Genomic DNA, 23,099 nt, shown 5'->3' on the forward strand with positions numbered 1-23,099 from the left:
TTGCCAGCTGGGGGTAAACCACGACAATGCTATATTTGGCAGATGCATAGCTGAAGGCTATTGCTGATAACTTCAGTGAAAAACTGGCACTGGGAATGTTTATTAATTGATTACTTTTAAGATTCAAACTTTTATTATAGCATACTCCTAATAATTCATCTTGAATTTTTTTTACATAATTTTAAAAAATAAGCTGGTTCTTAATTTGTTTATAAACCACTTCAACAAGGGAAAAATCAATTTACTTCTCAAGTAAAACAGTGAAACTGTGTACAAAACACTATCAATCCGCAAAGTAATTAACAGAAAAAAAATATTTCTGCTAGTTTCAATTAGAATCATATATGTTTTACTTGTAGATACAGCTCAAACAAAATTTTCATACAGAAATAATATTTTCAAAACCTAACTGTCCCTTTGATTTTAAGAGGTTTTACTGACTATGAAATGATAAAACCAGAGGAAAAAACAAAAGATAACTGCTTCTATCAATATTAAAATATTTTATCCAATAATAATTTGAATTATTTTCATTAAGAGAAGATGGTGGGTAAGGAGAGGGGAAAATAAAACAAACAACAAATATATTCAAATTCTCTGAACCACATACCTGCATCTTTTCTCCTGTATTGCCACAGGGTTGGTTTGGAAACTAAAAATAAATTATGGACAAATGCATTCAACATATGCAGTCAAATACTGGAAAAGAAGATCAGTCATAAACACTTATTGAACCAACTGAGATTATCACGTCTATGCTAATCTTGTTGTACTGGGTCTGGTTGGGATGGAGCTAACTTTCTTCATAGTAGCCTGTATGTTGCTGTGTTTTAGATTTGTGACTAAAACAGTGTTGATAACACACCAATGTTTTAGCTATTTCTGAACAGTGCTTGCACAGCATCAAGGCCTTCTCTCTTTCTCACTCTGCCCCCTCAGGGAGTAGGCTGGGGTGGGCAAGAGATTGGGAGGGGACACAACCGGGACAGCTGACCCAAACTGACCAGAGATATTCCATACTATATAACGTCATGTTCAGCAATAAAAGCTGGGGGGAGGGAGTTTTTCCAAGGTAGCTGTTGCTTGGAGATTGGCTGGGCATTGGTCTGCTGGTGGGAGGTGGTGAATGACTGCCTTTGCATCACTTGCTTTTTTCTCTTTTTTCCTTCAATTATTAAACTGTCTTTATCTCAACCCATGAGATTTTCTTGCTTTTGCCCTTCTGATTCTCTCCCCCATCCTGCTGCGAGGGAGTGACCGAGTGACTGGGTGGGGGCTTAGCTGCTGGCAGGGCTTGAGAGGTTAGAGATAAAGACAAATTTGATCAGAGTGCACTACACAATTTATAATTGTTAGACCTGTTTATCTGTTACTTGCTGTTGCTGTTTGCAGTGTTGACTTATTTGTTCATGACACTGGTTTATTTGTTCCCTCACTTGCTCTGTGGTGTGCTCCTGCTCTTGCTGTGCATCAAAATCCAGGGCTTGTTAATGGCTGCTTTTGGCTTTTGCTGTTTGCTATGCTGTTTATCACTTTGTTTTGCTTTGCCTGGGAGACCTGTGATAAAAGCACCTCCCCCTTCTTCTCCGGGGTAGATGTTTCCTGCCTTGTTACAATGGTCTTCAATTTCTTGAACATCCCGGAATGCTCGTATTGGTGTGTGTCGTGAATCTGATTTCAGCTTTTCCTAAGGTTAAGCAACTAGTTGGGAATGCCACACAGGGATGTGCCCTGAGGGAGTCTGATCATGGGTGGCAAGGTACGTGGGAGAATTTGAGCAGGTGCCTAGACCAGTTTTCACCTCCAATGGTGTGGGACTTCACTCCCCAACAGGTGTGGAATCCTGTTGAAGTGGCAGAACACTTGAAGAAAGGATGCCTTGCCTATACGAAAGAGATACAACTTCTTGCACTGTGCTGGGGCCAGGCCTATGCCTACCGAGCCTGTGTCTGTGTGGGCGAGAGGGTCTCTGGATCTGAGGCCTTACAAACAGAATCTGTGGCTAAGCCAGAGACCCAACCATCAACTATAACAGTTGCTCCTATATTCAAGAAGAAACAATGGAAGTGGAAGTCAACTTGGTTAGTAAGGGAGGAAGAAGCTCCTCCTGAGAGGGAACAGGAGAAAGAATCAGAAGAGGCAGCCTGTTCTGCAGCAGAACAGCCGCAAGAACAAGAGAGGGAAGAGACAGAAATCATAATCGAGTCAGAAATCACCCGGTTCCTATCCCTGAGTGAGCTGCAAGATATATGGAAAGATTACAGACATCATACAGGCCAGAAAATTATCACCTGGTTGGTCCAATGCTGGGTTATTGGGGCCAACAGTCAGGAATTAGAGGATAAGGAAGCCTGGCAGCTGGGATCCCTCACTAGGCACTCAGGAATCGACAAAGGAATTGGAAGAGGGGCAACAATCCACAGCCTCTGGAGGCGGCTCCTGTCAAGCATGAAGGCAAGGTATCCCCTCAAGGAAGATCTTGCAAACTACCAAGGCAAGTACTCCATTGCAGAGGAAGGTGTCCAGTATCTGAGGGAATTAGCGGTGGTGGAGGTGATCTACAGCAACCTGGACAACAACCAGGCCTCCAAAGATCCGGATGAAGTCCAGTGCATGCGGTCCATGTGGCGGAAGGTGTATGGAATGTACCAATGTCATATGCCAGCACCCTAGCAATAATAGATTGGACAGACTGAGGCACCAAATGTGGATAGACTGGCCTGCCAGCTCCAGCAATTCAAAGAGAATCTCTCTTCCTCCCCAACCCTACAGGCCTATGTCTCAGCTATCTTGACTGTCCCAACAGGTTTTCCTCCTCACCCATACAGGCTGGCATCTCAGCTATCAAGTGTCGCATGGAGTCTGTCTTTCCCTGATCAAGGGAAAGGGAATCACGAGCCCACACTGTGTGCCACCCTGTGGTTTTATCTGCACGACCACAGGGAGAACATGAAGTGAGACGGTGCACCTACCTCAATCCTAGAAGCTCCTATACATGCAGCGTGAGGAAAAATAGTGGGCAAAAAGGGTGCATTGATGAAAATAACCCATGATACGAGTTGTACAATGCCATAGTTGTATGATGCCATAGTTGTATGTCAGAAGTACTACAGCAGGAGCCATCCGAACCAATGGAGGATGAACCTTGTAAGGAACTGAGCAAGTGCAGCAGTGATGCAACCTGAGCTGGTTTCAGCTCCCAACAATCCAACACAACACACCATCTTTCCTGTCCTGAATGACCCTCACAACAGATGGAGCCCAAGTCATGGACTAAATGAACTGAATGGACATTTGAATGGGGGTGGCCCTACAGACTAAGGGAATGTTATCTGTGCATATGTCAAAGGACAGGGAAGGGCGTGGTGGTGGTTGATGAGAATGTATTGAATACTGTAGGACCTGAACATGATGCAAATGGTATGGAATAAGGGGTGGAGATTGTACTGGGTGTGGCTGGGATGGAGTTAATTTTCTTCATAACAGCCTGTATGTTGCTGTGTTTTAGATTTGTGTCTAAAAACAGTGTTGATAACACACCAATGTCTTAGCTATTTCTGAACAGTGCTTGCACAGTGTCAAGGCCTTCTCTCTTTCTCACTCTGCCCCCTCAGGGAGTAGGCTGGGGCGGGCAAGAGATTGGGAGGGGACACAACTGGGACAGCTGACCTGAACTGACCAAACTGATATTCATAGAATCATAGAATCATTAAGGTTGGAAAAGACCTCTAAGATCATCGAGTCCAACCGTCGACCCAACACCACCATGCCCACTAAACCATGTCCCTAAGCACCTCATCTACACGTCTTTTAAATACCTCCAGGGATGGTGACTCCACCACTTCCCTGGGCAGCCTGTTCCAATGTTTAACCACTCTTTCAGTAAAGAAATTTTTCCTCATGTCCAATCTAAACCTCCCCTGGCGTGACTTGAGGCCATTTCCTCTCGTCCTATCGCTAGTTACTTGGGAGAAGAGACCAACACCCACCTCGCTACAACCTCCTTTCAGGTAGTTGTAGAGCGCGATAAGGTCTCCCCTGAGCCTCCTTTTCTCCAGGCTAAACAGTCCCAGTTCCCTCAGCCGCTCCTCATAAGACTTGTTCTTCAGACCCTTCACCAGCTTCCTTGCCCTTCTCTGGACACGCTCCAGCACCTCGACGTCCTTCTTGTAGTGAGGGGCCCAAAACTGAACACAGTATTCGAGGTGCAGCCTCACCAGTGCCGAGTAGAGGGGCACGATCACTTCCCTAAGTTGTGCTCAGCAACAGAACTGGAGAGGGTGGTGGTGGTGGAAGGGAAGACTTTTTCCAAAGTAGCTGTTGCTTGGAAACTGGCTGGGCGTTGGTCTGCTGGTGGGAGGTGGTAAGTGATTGCCTTTGCATCACTTGCTTTTTTTCTTCACTTATTAAACTGTTTTTATTGACCCATGAGATTATCACTGATAATGATAACTGAGATTATCACCACATCTCTATGCTAATTATGTGTTTCTAATTAAGAGAAAAAAATGGAACCATCCAAACAATAGCATGTTTTAAAAATGAAAAGCAAGAAACAATTTGTCAAACTAATTAAATGGAGATGAAATAACTGCATACTTTTGTATATCCTCAACCACTCCTTTTATTTCTTTTAATAACACCTATTCATGCAGCTTTCCTTATTTAAGCCCACTGATTTCCACTCTTTAATCAGCACAAAGAGAGAGCAAAAAAATAGTGATTTCTGGAATCTAGATGAGATGAAAATGCAGATCAATCATTCACGCGCATTAAGCATTCTAAGCCTGACAAATTTAAACTTTATATCTGCACCTACTAAAACACCATAGCACACATGAAAATAGAAAACAGAGAGCAAATTAGTTGTTGCACTGCCTCAACTGCTGAAAGACTAAGCAAAAGCATGACTGAATTGGCAATTTAAAAAAGCCAGTTCAAATTTAAATATAACTTTAAAATATAAAAACTAAGTATAGCCAGTGCACTATAACTAAAAAGTGGCATTAAAATGATTTTAATAAGCTGCTGAGCAGTCTTTAGTTTCACATTAACAGCAAATCAAATGCACATGCTACTGTAAATGTCACCTAAATTACTAAAAAAAAAACCCCAAAAACCCCAACAAAAAAACCCTACACAAGGGTTCCAAACAGATCTTTAAAACAACAAATAGGAGTATTGCATAGCATAGTAGCAAAACAATTCCTTTTTTATTGCAACTTACACAATAGAAACCATTTCTAATTAAGTATTAAAGATCCTTTTTTCTTGGCCAAAATAGTAATCAAAGCCTTTTGACTTTTAATTAAAAAAAAAATAAATCTGCTGCTTAGTCTATTTTGTCTCTATTTAATTTTCTTACCTTTTTTGTTTTCTCTAAAAGAACTACTTTTTGTTGATGAATTTTCTGACAAACAAGTGTTTCTTGTTCTTTTAAAATGTTTTTTTCTTTTTTTCATAATGCTAAATCTTCTTCCTACTATAAATTAAGTTGTTCCATTCTAATCTACACGGTCTCAACATTAAATTTATCCATGACTAGATTGCATCGTTGTTTTACCTGACCCATAAAGGAGAGAACAAGGGTTCCCATATTCCTTGTACAGACCATAGAGTCACACAGTTGCACCTTCGGTGCTCAAGTAAGGAGGGGCTGAAACTCTAATGGGGTTGAGTCCTGTACACCTAAGAGCTTTCTTACAAAGCACTAGAGAGTTTGACTTTTCCCTGGTAGCCTGTCACTCTCTTATTTAATATATTTGCAGCATAGCACCAGAGTGCTGCACCCAGCAGTGTGCAATAGGTTCAAAGTACCCAGCAAGTAATAAACATTCTGTGCTTCTGTGGCAGACATATCCAAGGTTTCTAGACAACAGGATCTCCAACCATTCCTCAGGGTGCCCAGAAATTCTGGGCAAATGTTCAAGCTCCTCAACATTTCAAACAGAGAACATACCTAGAAAATTTTTATGTATGCTAATCCTAATAAAATGCAATTTAGTCTTTGGTAAAACATATTTTAAAATTTCATGAGCTACTTTCCTAGAGTGAGCGTTTGCCAATTAACCTGTGTTAGTAACTCAAAAATCACTAAACTTGGTTGTTTGTCATCCTGATTCAAATTTTTTCATTGTATTTTCCTATCAAATTCAGAACAATTAGCTCATAAATATAAGCATACACTATGCCCAACTATAGAAGTCTGAAAAATCTTAAAGATCCCAGAATAATATTATCCAGTTAAAATAATACTGGAAATGCATATTGTGATTTATTAACCTGTGTGTTTCATAAAAGTAAGCAGTGTTCCTGAAGATATTATTTGACTACTTGGTTGTGTTTTGAAACTGCAACTTTCTTCAGGATATGTTTATTAAAAAATTTGTTTCTGCCCTTAAGGATGGTGGAAGCTCTCGATGATAACCTTCTGTGATAATCTGTGATAATAATAAACAATTTTTGTGATTCTGAAAGTTAAAAGGTAAACAGAAGGGAAAGACCTTTTTCCCCCCCATGTGTACCACAGTATGTGTAACCCAGGCTGTGTGCACTGGCAAAGTCTATGGTACTAAGAAAACAGAAAATTAGATTACAGTTCTATTTCTTGGCTTTAGACCCACATGACATTTGCATTCAGCTTTCTAAACTTATCATAATGAAACCCTCATATGGTAAGACATTGCTACATACATGTTCTCTCCGAAATGTATTCTTTGAATCACAAATTATTATCTTTTCAAATATACCTTAAAAACAAACAAACAACAAAAAACCTTATGAAGACAAAAGTTAGTTAGGGGAAAATAGCAATTAAAAAAGGATATTAACCATTATCAGAAGTTGTTTTAGCACAATCACTATACAGTTCATCCACAAGCCATCATGGATATAATAAAGTTATTTGAAAGACAGCACTTGTTGTAATGAGTAGTAATACAAATGAGTCTTTAAAGTTTACTCTAAATAGCAGAAAAATGTGTTCCTATTCAATGCTAACTGTCAGTGTCTCTCTCACAGGTATGTTGAGGCCATACTCTCATCTATAGTAACTAGAACAGTACCAATTAAGGCAGATGAGCAACAAAATGCTTTTTACAGAGTTTAAAGGGGAGGGGGAGGGGAAATAGCACTTCTCAAAAAATAATTGTTTCTAAAATTGTTTATATTTTGCAGGTATCACATTACCATTTAATGAATTAATACAGTAATCTTTTTCAGTAATCATAATTACCAAGTAAGACATTACACAATACACTTCCAATATAATTTAGTTGTTTAGTTATTTAGTTATTTCTTTTCCCCTTGATTTTATTTTCTAAGAACACATGAGATCTAAATAGGCCCTTCTCATCAAACATTGATCCAACAGTTAAAGAAATGAGTAAATACTACAACATTTATGAGGATAGTGAAAATCACTAACGCTATTAATTGCTTTGATTTGTATGCCATTATTTTCTTAACAGAGTCAGGCTAAAATGCATTCTACCATGATAGAATGCTGGGACTTTAACTATATTTTTCCCCGTGTTGCTTACAATACTTTTCTGGGATTTCCCTTAAGGAATATTCTACAGTTTTACATAGCAAGTATGGGTTTTTTGCTTCAGTCTTACTTATATATTATGGTCTGGCAGAAGTGTTTCAATTAATTTGTTCTTCAGAATAATTTATAAACAGCATAAGATAACTATTTTATTTAAGTATCCTTAAATCAAGTCAAACACAAAAACCCTAGTAAAAACATATAAATGATACTTACAATAATACTATAATATTTTATAAATAGGTTTTAAACTTATTCTTGTTTGAAGAATATGTTTAAAGATAAATCTACTTCTTGACTGGCAGCATGTAGAACAATTCATTTTTGCTAAAAACCTAAGAGAAATGCCATTCAGCTCTCATTAGAACTGTGCTAAGTATGAAATGGGCTGATTTTGTAAGTTAAGTGGCCCAGAGTTTAGCTACAAATGTTCGAAAAAGCAAACCGGAAATCATCAGTATTATAAATGAAAATGTTATTTTATAATTTCCTCTGGAAAGGGAATTATCATCATGTTTCTGTCTCATATTTCAGCCATATGATTGACAGTAGCAGGGTTATATGCTGTGATATTTTGAGAGAATTTTTAATTTTTTTTTTTTGAAAGAAAAATTTACATTCCCTTTGATATACACTGAGTTAAGCAGCTCCAGAACAGTCAAGCTGGAGAAGAAACAACAAAAAGGAAATAAGTTACCCCAAAAGCATAAGGTCTGATCATCTTCAATGTTGCAGAGAAAGCAGTCAAGACAGTTAATAATGTTTTAATATACAGAACTCCAGCTTCTCTCCCTTGATCATCTGAGAGATCAGTGGATTTCCCTGAAACACACTGCAAACATACCTGAACTTCTGTATTGGCTATGCAAGTATCTTAAAATTTCAGGGAGGACTTAAGATACGTAGATTGCCATGATTCATTGACACTAAAATTCATTGCCATTATTAAACACCACTATACATTTAACCTGCTAACAGTTCAAGTGATCAAAATTACAACACCGAAAATAAATATCTTCCTTACCTGTGTATACAGTTTTTAGATTCAAGATATGCCATACCAGAAGCAGCATCTAATGAAAATTTCACTAATTGTTTGGTTTTTAGCTCATCCTTCTTTTTTCTTAAAAAGGACAGGAAATCTCCTCCTAGAGAGACAGACAGACAGACAATGAGACAAGAGAGAGAAATGTCAGTATTGTATCTATTATTAGGGATGCAAGACCAAACAAAATGCAGCTATCAGCTGTTCTCCTCAACCCATCAGTCTGAAGTGAGTTTAAGAAAATGAAGGAATGCACTATCACCAGATGTGGTTTCCCTAAGCACCCTTAAATATTAAGTGCTTAAAAGTGAAAACTGCACAAAGCATGACAGAAGTTAAGCAAAACCTGTGTTTTTGTTATATCAAAAATCTTCACTAGTATACATTAAATACACATTTATATGAAAAGTATTGACAAAAACAACTGATAATTTGTGATAAATGTAGTTCTCTACAGAATGGTTGCTGGAATGGTCTATTAAAATTGTGAATCAAGTAATTCGTTTCTACTTGTAGGTTTAGATGCATTAAAGTAATTGATTTCTAGTGGTGTTTCTCAAACTCTACACTGAAGCCTTTGAAAAGGTTACAAAGTGTTTTACTTCTTGGGCAATATTAACTGCCTATTTCACGCTGGCAATTAAAGGCAAACAATTATTACTGGGACTTCAGAGCCTTCTGCCTTGGAGGAACTAAGTTGCTACCATCTTGTCTGAGGAGGGAAAGGTGTCAGCATAAAGGATTCCCAAGAGGGAATCTGCATTTGCAAAAGAGTTTCAGAAAAAGTGATTTAGGACAAAGATAAACATGGGAGACATTATATAAACACTGCAATGCCAAAAAATCCCAGTATAGCTTTCCATGTCACAATAATTACTTGCTAATTTATAGCCAGCCATTGCTCCAGTCTTTGTTTCTTTTCACTTTGCACTGAACTGACTACAGCAATTCTCTCTCACAAGTAATACTCTATAGAATCATAGAATCATAGAATCATTAAGGTTGGAAAAGACCTCTAAGATCATCGAGTCCAACCGTCAACCCAACACCACCATGCCCACTAAACCATGTCCCTAAGCGCCACATTGACACGTCTTTTAAATACCTCCAGGGATGGGGACTCCACCACTTCCCTGGGCAGCCTGTTCCAATGTTTCACCACTCTTTCAGTAAAGAAATTTTTCCTTACATCCAATCTAAACCTCCCCTGCCGCAACTTGAGGCCATTTCCTCTCGTCCTATCGCTTGTTACTTCGGAGAAAAGACCGACACCCACCTCGCTACAACCTCCTTTCAGGTAGTTGTAGAGAGCGATGAGGTCTCCCCTCAGCCTCCTTTTCTCCAAGCTAAATAGTCCCAGTTCCCTCAGCCGCTCCTCATAAGACTTGTTCTCCAGACCCCTCACCAGCCTCGTTGCCCTTCTCTGGACACGCTCCAGCACCTCAACATCCTTCTTGTAGTGAGGGGCCCAAAACTGAACACAGTAGTCGAGGTGCGGCCTCACCAGGGCCGAGTACAGGGGCACGATCACTTCCCTACTCCTACTGGCCACACTATTTCTGATACAGGCCAGGATGCCATTGGCCTTCTTGGCCGCCTGGGCACACTGCCGGCTCATGTTCAGCCGGCTGTCGACCAACACCCCCAGGTCCTTCTCTGCTGGGCAGCTTCCCAGCCACTCTTCCCCAAGCCTGTAGCGCTGCATGGGGTTGTTGTGGCCGAAGTGCAGGACCCGGCACTTGGCCTTGTTGAACCTCATACAGTTGGCCTGGGCCCATCGATCCAGCCTGTCCAGGTCCCTCTGCAGAGCCTTCCTACCCTCGAGCAGATCAACACTCCCGCCCAACTTGGTGTCGTCTGCAAACTTACTGAGGGTGCACTCAATCCCCTCATCCAGATCATCGATAAAGATATTAAACAAGACCGGCCCCAGTACTGAGCCCTGGGGAACACCGCTCGTGACCGGCCGCCAACTGGATGTAACTCCATTCACCACAACTCTCTGGGCCCGGCCATCCAGCCAGTTTTTGACCCAGCGCAGAGTCCACCTGTCTAAGCCGTGAGCCGCCAGCTTCTCTAGGAGAATGCTGTGGGAGACAGTGTCAAAGGCCTTGCTGAAGTCCAGGTAGACCACATCCACAGCCTTTCCCTCGTCCACTAGGCGGGTCACCTGGTCATAGAAGGAGATCAGGTTGGTCAAGCAGGACCTGCCTTTCATGAATCCGTGCTGGCTAGGCCGGATCCCCTGGTTGTCCCACTCATGCCTTGTGAGCGCCCTCAAGATGATCCGTTCCATAATCTTCCCCGGCACCGAGGTCAGGCTGACAGGCCTGTAGTTCCCCGGATCCTCCTTCCAGCCCTTCTTGTAGATGGGCGTCACACTGGCAAGCCTCCAGTCGTCCGGGACCTCCCCCGTTAACCAGGACTGCTGATAAATGATGGAGAGCGGCTTGGCGAGCACCTCCGCCAGCTCCCTCAGCACTCTTGGGTGGATCCCATCCGGCCCCATAGACTTGTGAGCGTCCAGGTGGCATAGCAGGTCATTGACTGCTTCCTCCTGGATTACGGGGGGTTCATCCTGCTCGCCGTCCCCGTCTTCCAGCTCGGGGGGCTGAGTACCCTGAGGATAACTGGTCTGCCTGTTAAAGACTGAGGCAAAGAAGGCATTGAGTACCTCAGCCTTTTCCTCATCCTCAGTGACAATGTTCCCCCTTGCATCCAATAAAGGATGGAGATTCTCCTTGGCTCTCTTCTTGTCATTAATATATTTGTAAAAACATTTTTTGTTGTCTTTAACGACAGCGGCCAGATTGCGTTCTAGCTGGGCTTTTGCCTTTCTCATTTCCTCTCTGCACGACCTAACAAGATCCCTGTACTCTTCCTGAGTCGCCTGCCCCTTCTTCCACAAGCGGTAAACTCTCCTTTTTTCCCTGAGTCCCAGCAAGAGCTCCCCGTTCAGCCAGGCCGGTCGTCTTCCCCGCCCATTCTTCTTACGGCGTACAGGGACAGCCTGCTCCTGCGCCTTTAAGACTTCCTTCTTGAAGATCGTCCAGCCTTCCTGGACCCCTTTGCCCTTCAGGACTGTCTCCCACGGGACTCTCGCAACCAACGTCCTGAACAGGCCAAAGTCCGCCCTCCGGAAGTCCATGGTTGTGGTTTTGCTGCCCCCCCTCCTTACTTCACCAAGAAGCGAGAATTCTATCATTTCATGGTCGCTAAGCCCAAGACGGCCTCCGACCACCACATCTCCCACCAGTCCTTCTCTGTTTGTAAACAGCAGGTCGAGCAAGGCACCTCCCCTAGTAGGCTCACTTACCAGCTGTGTCAGGAAGTTGTCTTCCACACACTCCAGGAACCTCCTAGACTGCTTCCTCTCTGCCGTGTTGTATTTCCAGCAGACGTCCGGGAAGTTGAAGTCCCCCACGAGAACAAGGGCTAGCGATTGAGAAACTTCTGCCAGCCGCTTATAGAACGCTTCATCCGCCCCTTCATCCTGGTTGGGTGGTCTATCACAGACTCCCAGCAGGATATCTGCCTCGGTGGCCTTCCCCCTCATCCTTACCCATAGACACTCAACTGTACCATCATCACAATTGTTGAGCTCTATACAATCAAAACACTCCCTAACATACAGAGCCACCCCACCGCCTCTCCTTCCTCGCCTGTCCCTTCTGAAGAGTCTGTAGCCATCCATTGCAGCACTCCAGTCATGAGAGTCACCCCACCATGTTTCTGTGAAGGCGACTAAGTCATATCTCTCCCGCTGCACAATGGCTTCCAGCTCCTCCTGTTTGCCGCCCATGCTGCGTGCATTGGTGTAGATGCACTTGAGCTGGGCTATCGATTTCGCCCCCGGCATCGGCACGCCACCCCTCGGCTCATCTCTAGCGAGCCTGGTTTTATCCCCTTCCCCCTTCGAACCTAGTTTAAAGCCCTCTCAATGAGCCCTGCCAATTCATGAGCCATGATCCTTTTTCCCTTGTGAGACAGCTGGACTCCGTCTGTCACCAGCAGGCCCGGTGCCGTGTAAACCTCCCCATGATCAAAAAAGCCAAAATTCCTCCGACGGCACAATCTGAGAGGTTATTGACCCAGTCTGGTAACTGACAAAAAGCAGATATAACTAGAGAGAAGGAAGATGACCACTCCATTGAAATAGGTGTCATTTCTTCCACATGTAAACAGAATTATTCTGATTACAGCAGACAGTGAAAAATAATTTTTAAGCAATCCCTCCTCCACACACACACAAGCAATATTACATTCAGAGCTGACTAAAATTATTGTTTATATACTGAGCACTCACTGCTCAGTACATAGGAATCATCTTTTAATAAGTATGATTATACATCTATACGAATGTGAAATTCTTCCAGTGTTGACAAATTGTGGCATTGCTTGTATGGGAACAGGAAATCAAGGCAGCTTACAAAAAAACCCTGTAAGGTCATCCTAAAAAACAACTAACCAGAATCAACCAGTTTTCAATATTGAAAATCACATCACATAAGTGCATTAATCATATGCTGGAGGATGCCTGAATTTTGGTCCCATGAGACAGGGACACCTCAGGGCCCTGTCAGAACCAGGCTCCAGACCATTAGAGCAATAACTGCCTTGCAAGCCTTGCCTTGCAAGGACTTTTAATTGAAAAATTGTATATAATCCTATAAATTCCTTTCTAATATGCTTAAGCAAGCAGATGAATATCCTAATTTTCATCAGCTCATTTTTGAACAGGATGGAAAGGTTCTCATTTTCTTATATTACAGTGTCAAATTGGCAGAGTATGAGCCTGTAACTTCCCAATACAAACATACTATCAGAAGGTGATTTAGACTTGCTAATTTATCTTCAGTGCTTAACATGCACTGTGTGAATTTCTAGATTTTTGAGCAAAAATAGCACAGTATACCTCAGTTGTATACAGTATATTTTATGTTTATCATCAAAACATAGTTTTCTAATGTCTCAGAATCACAATAGGGAAAAAAGTCACCAAGGACATGTTTTTGTTACTAGTTCTGTTTACTGGTATTTGTTACTGAATAAAGATCATGAAAATATCTTTTAGATACTCTGTCCAACCTTGATTTGAAAGCACTGTTAGTTACAGATGAAATAAAAAAAAGTGATTTCCATCGCATACTGTACAAAATATATTATGTCATTTCAGGTTAAATCTGATTATCCTCATCACCGTAACACAAATATAAGCTTAACTGTCTGACCTTTAACAAAATTACTCTTACTAGCAAATTCTTACTTTTAAAGTCTATTGTGGCCAATGTTTCATCTATTCATCTTCACAAGAAACCATCCACAGGAATATCTTCAAAACTAAGTTAAGAGGATTTCACTACAAGCCCTTCAGTATAGAACTCTAACTACATGATATCTTTATATGCTTCTTAAAACAAGTTTTACTATAAAAGCAGTAATTCACTATTTGCAGCATATAGTGTCAAAACAATCTCAGATTTCATAGCTGTTAATAAAAAAGAAATAAACAGACCAATTAGACTATGAAACAACTGAAACAAAACTAGATGATTTCATAATAGAAAGTAGTGCTTTCTCTTACATGTGGAATTTCCATTGTATTCTAAATTGTTACCTGTTATTCCAGTTAATGGCACACAACAGTACTAGAAAATGAAACCTGCTCCAACAGCTATAACTGCTACAGAAATAATTAGACCATTACAGCATCACTACAAGCAGAAATCAACTAGCAGTTTGGGGTTTACAAAAGGATAAATAACAGGACTGGAGTGTCTGCCTAATACAATAGGATTATTTTATTAAGTAGATAAAGTGTAGCACGCAACCAGGAAGCTCCATGAGAGCAGCCTGCTATAACTGGATTAATCCAAAAACAGCCTATCATGTATTTCACTGTGAATGTGAAATATTTCTCTTTATATACAGAAATTTTAAGAGAGCAAAAATACCACGTCAGCATCTCCTCATGCCTATACTTTATAGCATAAAGTTTATGCTGTACTTTATGTAATATTTTTTGGCAATATAACAGTTCACTTAATGTGGAAAGCAAAAAGAATCTACTGTTTTCCAAGAGGGAAAACCTTTCTATGATGTATGAGAAGACAACAAAAACCAGGAAACAGCAATGAAATATGCTAAATCAGTTTACAAAATATTTCATTATGGTAATCTCTAACTTAAGGCATTTATGATCAACTGTAAATATTTACTTCAGTGCTCTTTTGAGCTGGTAACTAAAATGGTACCTATCCACTTGTTCTTGACAGTCTTGGCAGTATACTAATACCAGTATTTATACTGAACATAATTAAAATATAGTTATGAAATTATGATGAGAAATATATTTATATATTCAAATATATATATAAAAATAAAAAAGTGGGAGAATTTCCTTTTTTAAATAACAACCATATTAAGCAGAAATTTGTTTAAAGAGTCTACTTCATTCCTCTTACAGACAGTAATCACCTGGACTCAGCATGCTTCTGGCAGTACCACTGAATGGTCACCTAACACAGACGAGCTCCATGATTCAATATCCATACCTGTTCTATAAGCTTTAATAATAATATTAAAATGATTGTTATATGCACTTCTAAGTATTTATAAATTTGAGGATTCATACAGACTGTCTGAAGTCAAGAAATTCACATTTTCTTTATTGCCTTGTACCTTAAAACATTATACATTATCAACAGAATACACCCAAACACAACTACTTAAAACTATGAATTTTTCTCATGGTTTAACCTCAGTTGGCAACTGAGTACCACACAGCTGCTTGCTCACTCTCCCCTGCCCCGGTGGGATGGGGAAAGAATTGGAAGAGTAGAAGTGAGAAAACCCGTGGGATGAGATAAAAACAGTCTAATAATTGAAATAAAATGAAATCGTAATAATAATAATAGTAATAATAATAATAATAATAATATACAAAGCAAGTGATATACAATGTAATTGCTCACCACCCGCCGACCGATGCCCAGACAGTCCCCGAGCAGCGGCCCCCCCGGCCAGCTTTCCCCAGTTTATGTACTGAGCATGACGTCACATGGTATGGAACATCCCTTTGGCCACTTTGGGTCAGCTGTCCTCGCTGTGCCCCCTCCCAGCTTCTTGTGCACCTGCAGCCTTCTCAGTCGGTAGAGCATGGGAAGCTGAAAAGTCCTTCACTAGCGTAACGACTACCTAGCAACAACTAAAACATCGGTGTGTTATCAACATTATACTCATCCTAAATCCAAAACACAGCACTGTACCAGCTAGTAGGAAGGAAATTAACTCTATCCCTGCCGAAACCAGGACAGTATCCACCCCTTATTCTATACCATCTACATCATGCCCAGGTCCCACACTTTCCAATACATCCATCCCCATTAATCACCACCCTTTTTCCTGTTTTTTAATATATGTATATACACACAGATATCATTCCCTTAGTCTGTGGGCCATCCCTCTAAAATGTTTGTTGAATTCATTTAGTCCATGACTTTGGGCTCCATCTTTCGTAATAATCTTTGAGGGCAGGAAAAATGGAGATGGTATGTGGGGTTGGATTGTTTCATGTAGAAGTCAGTCCTGGTACCATCATCACTGTGCTTTGCTTGGTTTCACTGAAGTTATTCTTCATTAATCTGGGTGATTCTTATTGTAATATCATTAGTATGGCATATAATATTACGTAGCACTTAACATCATATAATTCAGATCATTGGCTATTCTCACCCAAAATCAAATCCCCTTGAGGTACACATCGGACTTCCCCATCCTTCCGCATCACCCACCAAGTGCACCCAGGTCCTTGAGCAAAAGCAATCCCACGGATGGGTTTGCCTTTGCCCGAGGCAGGAATAACCCAAACTGTCTTCCCCAGCATATTTTTTCTGTGCACTACAGGGACTTTATTCCCATCTACAGTACGTAAAAGTTCTGACTGGGCAGGGCCAGCTCGATTGGCAGATCCCCTCGTGTTGACTAACCAGGTGGCCTTTGCTAAATGCATATCCCAATGTTTGAACGTCCCGACACCCATTGCTCTCAGCATAGTCTTTAACAGTCCATTGTATCGTTCGATTTTCCCAGAGGCTGGTGCATGATAGGGGATGTGATACACCCACTCAATGCCATGCTCTTTGGCCCAGGTGTCTATGAGGTTGTTTCGGAAAGGAGTCCCGTTGTCTGACTCAATTCTTTCTGGGGTGCTATGTCGCCATAGGACTTGCTTTTCAAGGCCCAGGAGAGTGTTCCGGGCAGTGGCATGGGGCACGGGATATGTTTCCAGCCATCCGGTGGTTGCCTCCACCATTGTAAGCACGTGGCGCTTGCCTTGGCGGGTTTGTGGGAGTGTGATATAATCGATCTGCCAGGCCTCCCCATACTGACATTTCAGCCATTGTCCTCCATACCAAAGAGGCTTTAACCGCTTGGCTTGCTTGATCGCAGCACCTGTTTCACATTCATGGATAACCTGTGCTATAGTGTCCATGGTCAAGTCCACCCCTCAATCACGAGCCCATCTGTATGTTGCATCTCTTCCTTGATGGCACCCTGAGGTGTCATGGGCCCACCGAGCTATAAATAATTCACCCTTCTGTTGCCAGTCCAGATCCACCTGAGCCACTTCAATCTTAGCAGCCTGACCCACCTGCTGGTTGTTTTGATGTTCTTCAGTGGCCCGACTCTTGGGTACATGAGCATCTACGTGACGGACTTTTACAACCAGGTTCTCCACCCGGGCAGCAATATCTTGCCACAATGCGGCAGCCCAGATGGGTTTGCCTCTGCGCTGCCAATTGCTCCGCTTCCATTGCTGCAACCACCCCCACAGGGCATTTGCCACCATCCATGAGTCAGTATAGAGACAGAGCACTGGCCACTTTTCTCAGTCAGCAATGTCTAAAGCCAGCTGGATGGCCTTTACTTCTGCAAATTGGCTCGATTCACCTTCTCCTTCAGCAGTTTCTACAACTTGTCGCATAGGACTCCATACAGCAGCCTTCCACCTCCGATGCTTTCCCACAAGACGACAGGACCCATCAGTGAACAGGGCATATTGCTGCTCATTTTCTGGTAGTTCATTATACACTGGGGCCTCCTCAGCATGCGTCACCTCCTCCTCTGGCGATATTCCAAAATCTTTGTCCTCTGGCCAATCCACGATCACTTCCAGGATTCCTGGGCGACTGGGGTTTCCTATTCAAGCCCATTGTGTGATCAGTGCGACCCACTTACTCCATGTAGCATCAGTTGCATGATGTGTACAGGGGACCCTCCCTCTGAAAATCCAGCCCAGCACCGGCAGTCGGGGTGCCAGGAGGAGCTGTGCTTCAGTGCCGATCACTTCTGAATCAGCTCGAACCCCTTCATATGCTGGCAATATCTCTTTTTCAGTTGGAGTATAGCGGGCCTCGGATCCTCTGTATCCCCAAATCCAAAACCCTAGGGGTCGACCTCGAGTCTCCCCAGGGGCTTTCTGCCAGAGGCTCCAGGTAGGGCCATTCTCCCCGGCTGCGGTGTAGAGCACTTTTTTTACATCTTGCCCTGCCCGGACTGGCCCCAGGGCTCCTGCATGAACTGTCTCCTCTTTAATTTGTTCAAAAGCTTGTCGTTGCTCAGGGCCCCATTTGAAAACATTCTTCTTCCAGGTCACTTGATAGAGAGGGTTTATGATCAGACTCTGTAATTTGGAATATGCATTCTCCAAAAACCCACGACGCCTAAGAAAGCTTGTGTTTCCTTTTGGTTAGTTGGTGGAGACATGGCTGTTACTTTGTTGATCACATCCGTTGGGATCTGACGACGTCCATCTTGCCATTTTATTCCTAAAAACTGGATCTCCTGTGCAGGTCCCTTGGCCTTACTTTGTTTTATGGCAAAACCGGCCTTCAGCAGGATTTGGACTATTTCCTTCCCTTTTTCAAAAACTTCTCCTGCTGTGTTGCCCCACACGATGATGTCATCAATGTATTGCAGGTGTTCCAGAGCCTCATCCTGTTCTAGTGCAGTCTGGATCAGTCCATGGCAAATGGTGGGGCTGTGTTTCCACCCCTGGGGCAGTCGGTTCCAGGTGTACTGAACGCCCCTCCAAGTGAAAGCAAACTGTGGCCTGCACTCTGCTGCCAAAGGGATTGAGAACAACGCATTAGCAATATCAACTGTGGCATACCACTTGGCTGCCTTTGACTCCAATTTGTATTGAAGTTCTAGCATGTCTGGCACAGCAGCACTCAGCGGTGGCGTGACTTCATTTAGGCCACGATAGTCTACTGTCAGTCTCCACTCTCCATTAGACTTCCGCACTGGCCATATGGGACTGTTAAAGGGTGAACGAGTCTTGCTGACCACTCCTTGGCTCTCCAGTCGACGAGTCAGCTCATGGATGAGAATCAGGGAGTCTCGGTTGGTGCGATATTGCCACCGGTGCACTGTGGTGGTAGCGATTGGCACCTGTTGGTCTTCGACCTTCAGCAACCCCACAACAGAGGGGTCCTCCGAGAGACCAGGCAAGGTGGACAGCTGTTTAATTTCCTCCATCTCCAAGGCAGCTATACCAAAAGCCCACCGGTACCCTTTTGGGTCCTTGAAATACCCTCTCCTGAGGTAGTCTATGCCAAGGATGCACGGAGCCTCTGGGCCAGTCACAATGGGGTGCTTCTGCCACCCATTCCCAGTTAGACTTACTTCGGCTTCCAATACAGTTAGCTGTTGGGATCCCCCCGTCACCCCAGAAATACAGATGGGTTCTGCCCCTTTGTAGCTTGATGGCATTAGGGTACACTGTGCACCGGTGTCCACGAGAGCCTTATACTCCTGTGAGTCCTATGTTGCAGGCCACCGAATCCACACAGTCCAGTAAACCCGGTTGTCCCTTTCCTCCCCCTGGCTGGAGGCAGGGCCCCTCTAATCCTCATCACAGTACTCGTTTCTCACTTCTCGTACATACGAGTCAGAAGTCTCTTCATTAAGATCAGAAGTAAGATTGGCCCTTCTACTCTCTCTGGGGAACTGCCCGCTGGAAACTGGAGCAGCAATTTTCCTAGAAGAACCCCCTTTTGAGATTGTTTTCCCTTGCAATTCGCGTACCCGTGCCCCTAGGGCTGAGGTAGGGTTCCCATCCCACTTCCTCATGTCCTCTCCATGGTCACGCAGGTAAAACCATAGGGTGCCCCGTGGTGTGTACCCTTTATATTCTCTCTCTTGAGCAAAAGAACGCTGACTCCTAATAGCCGAGATACTGGTCCATACAGGTGGGGAGTAGGACCTATCCTCTCTGAGTTGCTGGATCTCCCGGGACAGTTTCTCCACAGCCGAGACGATGGAGGAAGAGAGACTTTCCTCGTATTGCCGGAGTTGGCCAGCCAATTCATCCACCATTTGTTCCTCTCCATCTTTCCAGGTCATCACTGCCAATGAATTGGCGTATGACGATGGTGAGCTCCTTATAAACTTCCGCCACATGGGTCGCGTGCACTTGACTTCATCTGGATCTTTGGGTAGTTGTTCATTGTTCAGGTCATCATAAATCACCTCCAGCGCAGCTAATTCCCTCAGAAACTGGATACCCTTCTCCATGGTGGTCCACTTGCTTGGGCGACATATGACATCTTCCTTGAAGGGATACCTTTCCTTCATGCTTGATAAGAGTCGCCTCCAAAGGCTGAGGACTCGTGTCCCTTTTCCAATCGCTTTGACAATGCCCCCTTCCCTAGAAAGGGATCCCAGCTGCTTGGCTTCCCTACCCTCTAATTCTAGGCTACTGGCCCCATTATCCCAGCATCGGAGCAGCCAGGTGACAATATGCTCACCTGGACGACGGCTGAAATCTTTTCGTATATCTCGCAGCTCACTCAGGGATAGAGATCGGGTGGTCACTGCCTCGTTTATGAGTTCTTCCTCTTCTTCCTCCCCGATCAGCGGCCGGCTCTCCTCCTGCTGTTCTCATGATGGCCCTTCTCCAGGGTAGTCTGCCTCTTCCACTTCTTCCTCCGGTTCCCTTTTAGAAGAAGCTTCTTCCTCCCTTTCTAAACGAGCCGACTTCCACTTCCAAGATTTCTTCTTGTGTACAGGGGCGACTGATACCAGCACAGGTTGGCTCTTTGGTTCAGCCGCAGTGCCTGTCGCCGGGGTCGGAGTGGCCGCAGGGCCTGTTGTTTTATCGTCAGATCCTGAGGCCTTCTCTTCCCTTTGAGGGTACTGAATGGTGTTGAACAGGGCTCGGTAGGCATGGGCCAGGCCCCAGCACGTTGCAGTGATCTGTGTCTCTCTGGAGTTGCCAGGGCAACAGCATACCTCTTCCAAATAGTCTACTAGTTTTTCAGGATTCTGCACTTGCTCAGGGGTGAAGTTCCAAAACACTGGGGGTGCCCATTGGCCTAGGTACTTGCCCATCCTATCCCACACACCCTGCCACTCATAACTATCCAGCCTTGGGGCAGATTTCTGTATGATATTCTTAAATTGCTTATTAACCTTAGACAAAACCGAAACAATATTCCCAAGAGATACCAATAGAAGTATCTTAACTACCCAGGGATGTTCAAGATACTGAAAAGTTATTGTAACGAAGGAGGAAACATCATAGAAGAAGGTAGCGAATCTGCCATTCTGTTTTTCCTCCATAAAAAGCCTCTCAGAGGAGGAACTATAATTGCTAATTGTCTCCACGAAGTGGTACCCGAAGTACAGTAATGGCTTCAGTACAAAGGTGAAATACCAGATTAAGCTCAAGGCCAGTGTTTTAATAACAAACCTCCAAGGCAAAACATCACTAATCACTGCAGAGCATAGCAAACTGCAAAAACCAACACCAATCTTTAATATGTACAGCAAAAAAAAGAGCATGATGCAGATCAGATAAACTAATATCAAGAACAGATGAATCAATATTGTGACCTGCAACTGTTACCAGATATAAATTCCTTAATGCTCTCTGGTTAATCTGTTATTATCTCAAACCCTTCGTGCCTCACGTTGGGCGCCAAAAAGGACTGTCGTCGTGTAACCTCAGCCGGCAACTGAGCACCACACAGCCGCTCGCTCAGTCCCCCGCCCCCAGTGGGATGGGGGAGAGCATCGGAAGAGTAAAAGTGAGAAAACGTGTCGGTTGAGATAAGAAGTTTAATAATTGAAATAAAATAAAATATTTATATTTATTAGCAGAGATGTCTAGAGAAGCTGCTTACCAGTGTATGTCTTAAAACCTATCTCACGACAATGCTGTTAATTTCCAGTTTAATAAAGTCAATCACATGTACTAATATAATAATCTAATATAATCTAATGGAATAAAGGCAGAAAATTCCAATAAAATCAAAGATTTCATCAATGCACTTCTACTAAAGCTAGTTAGTACTAAGGAACAGTTTAAATATTTACTAAGTCTTCATGAATTAAATGGTTCTTAAAACAGCTTGCAGTATAAATTTGAAGACAAATCTAGCAATATATAAAACAAAGTGTTGCATATTAACCAATACCAGAGGCTACCAAACCCACACATTTTCCAGCTTCTGAGAGAATGAGAGCGATACAGTTGCCTGCATCTGGTATCATCCCATCTATTTGAAACTCTCTCCAATCGTTGATGAATAATATGAACTGAAGATTAAAAAATAAATCAAGAGCATCTGATAAACTGAATAATTTTGCTGAACAATGTATTTTCATAAAGAGAACACCCATATGAAAGATAATCCAAATTTGAGTTACTAAAATTGAAATACTACCCAGTCATTAAGTTTCTTTAAATTCAAGTATAGCATTAACAATATAACCCTATTATTAAAGGAAGTAGTATTTAATATCTTTTGGGGAGAAAAATGAAGATATGGCAGAGATACATTGTAGCAAATTCTGCTCTTGAATGGTTACAGAAAAACTCACAACAGATTTTAATAGCTCACTCCACTCCTAAGCTGGTAGAAGCTAAGATCTCCAAAGATTTGCAACACGGGTGACTTTTGAGATCAGTCATAAGAATGCAAATAAAGGCAAATAGAAAAAAAATGTATTTTACACTATGGAAACAATACATATGAACATATGCTGTGAGAAAAGAAAAAAAAAATACCTGAAACAAGTTCCATGACAATATAAATAGGTTGTCGTTGTGTGCAAACTCCTATGAGTTTTACAATATTAGGATGATCATACTGTTTGAGTATTCTGCAAAACATACAGTAAATTTATTATATTAATAAACTTTATTGTATAAACAGATTAAGTATCACAGGAAAATATCTTAAACTTAATATTATTTTAATGGAACATGTCATTACTGTTATCATTAAAAAATCAATATAACAGATCAATCGTCATTGTGTTTGAATGATGGGACATAAACTCACTTATAAATCAAGACTGCAATCTATATTATTTTTATTATAATTCTACTATTTGTCTACATGACAAAAGAACTGAAAAATGGCCTGACAGATCTGTAGTTCCTCAAGAACCATTGTAATTAAATAACATTTCAGTGGTGGACCAATAGCAGTT

The 23,099-nt window shown here is 42.4% G+C and overlaps 1 protein-coding gene across 1 annotated transcript in view; it reads right to left on the reverse strand.

The window, feature by feature from the left end:
- Positions 1 to 23,099, reverse strand: part of LOC143172288 (tyrosine-protein kinase Fer-like) — a 233,438-nt gene that overhangs the window by 31,046 nt on the left and 179,293 nt on the right. Inside the window, exons 15-16 of the mRNA XM_076361544.1 lie at positions 22,672 to 22,766; positions 8,574 to 8,697 (exon numbers count right to left, since the gene is read on the reverse strand). Of these exons, the coding sequence (XP_076217659.1) occupies positions 8,574 to 8,697; positions 22,672 to 22,766 (219 nt within the window). The remainder of the gene's footprint in view (positions 1 to 8,573; positions 8,698 to 22,671; positions 22,767 to 23,099) is intronic.

Source organism: Aptenodytes patagonicus, chromosome W (genome assembly GCF_965638725.1).
Source record: "Aptenodytes patagonicus chromosome W, bAptPat1.pri.cur, whole genome shotgun sequence".
Taxonomy (NCBI): Eukaryota; Metazoa; Chordata; class Aves; order Sphenisciformes; family Spheniscidae; genus Aptenodytes; species Aptenodytes patagonicus.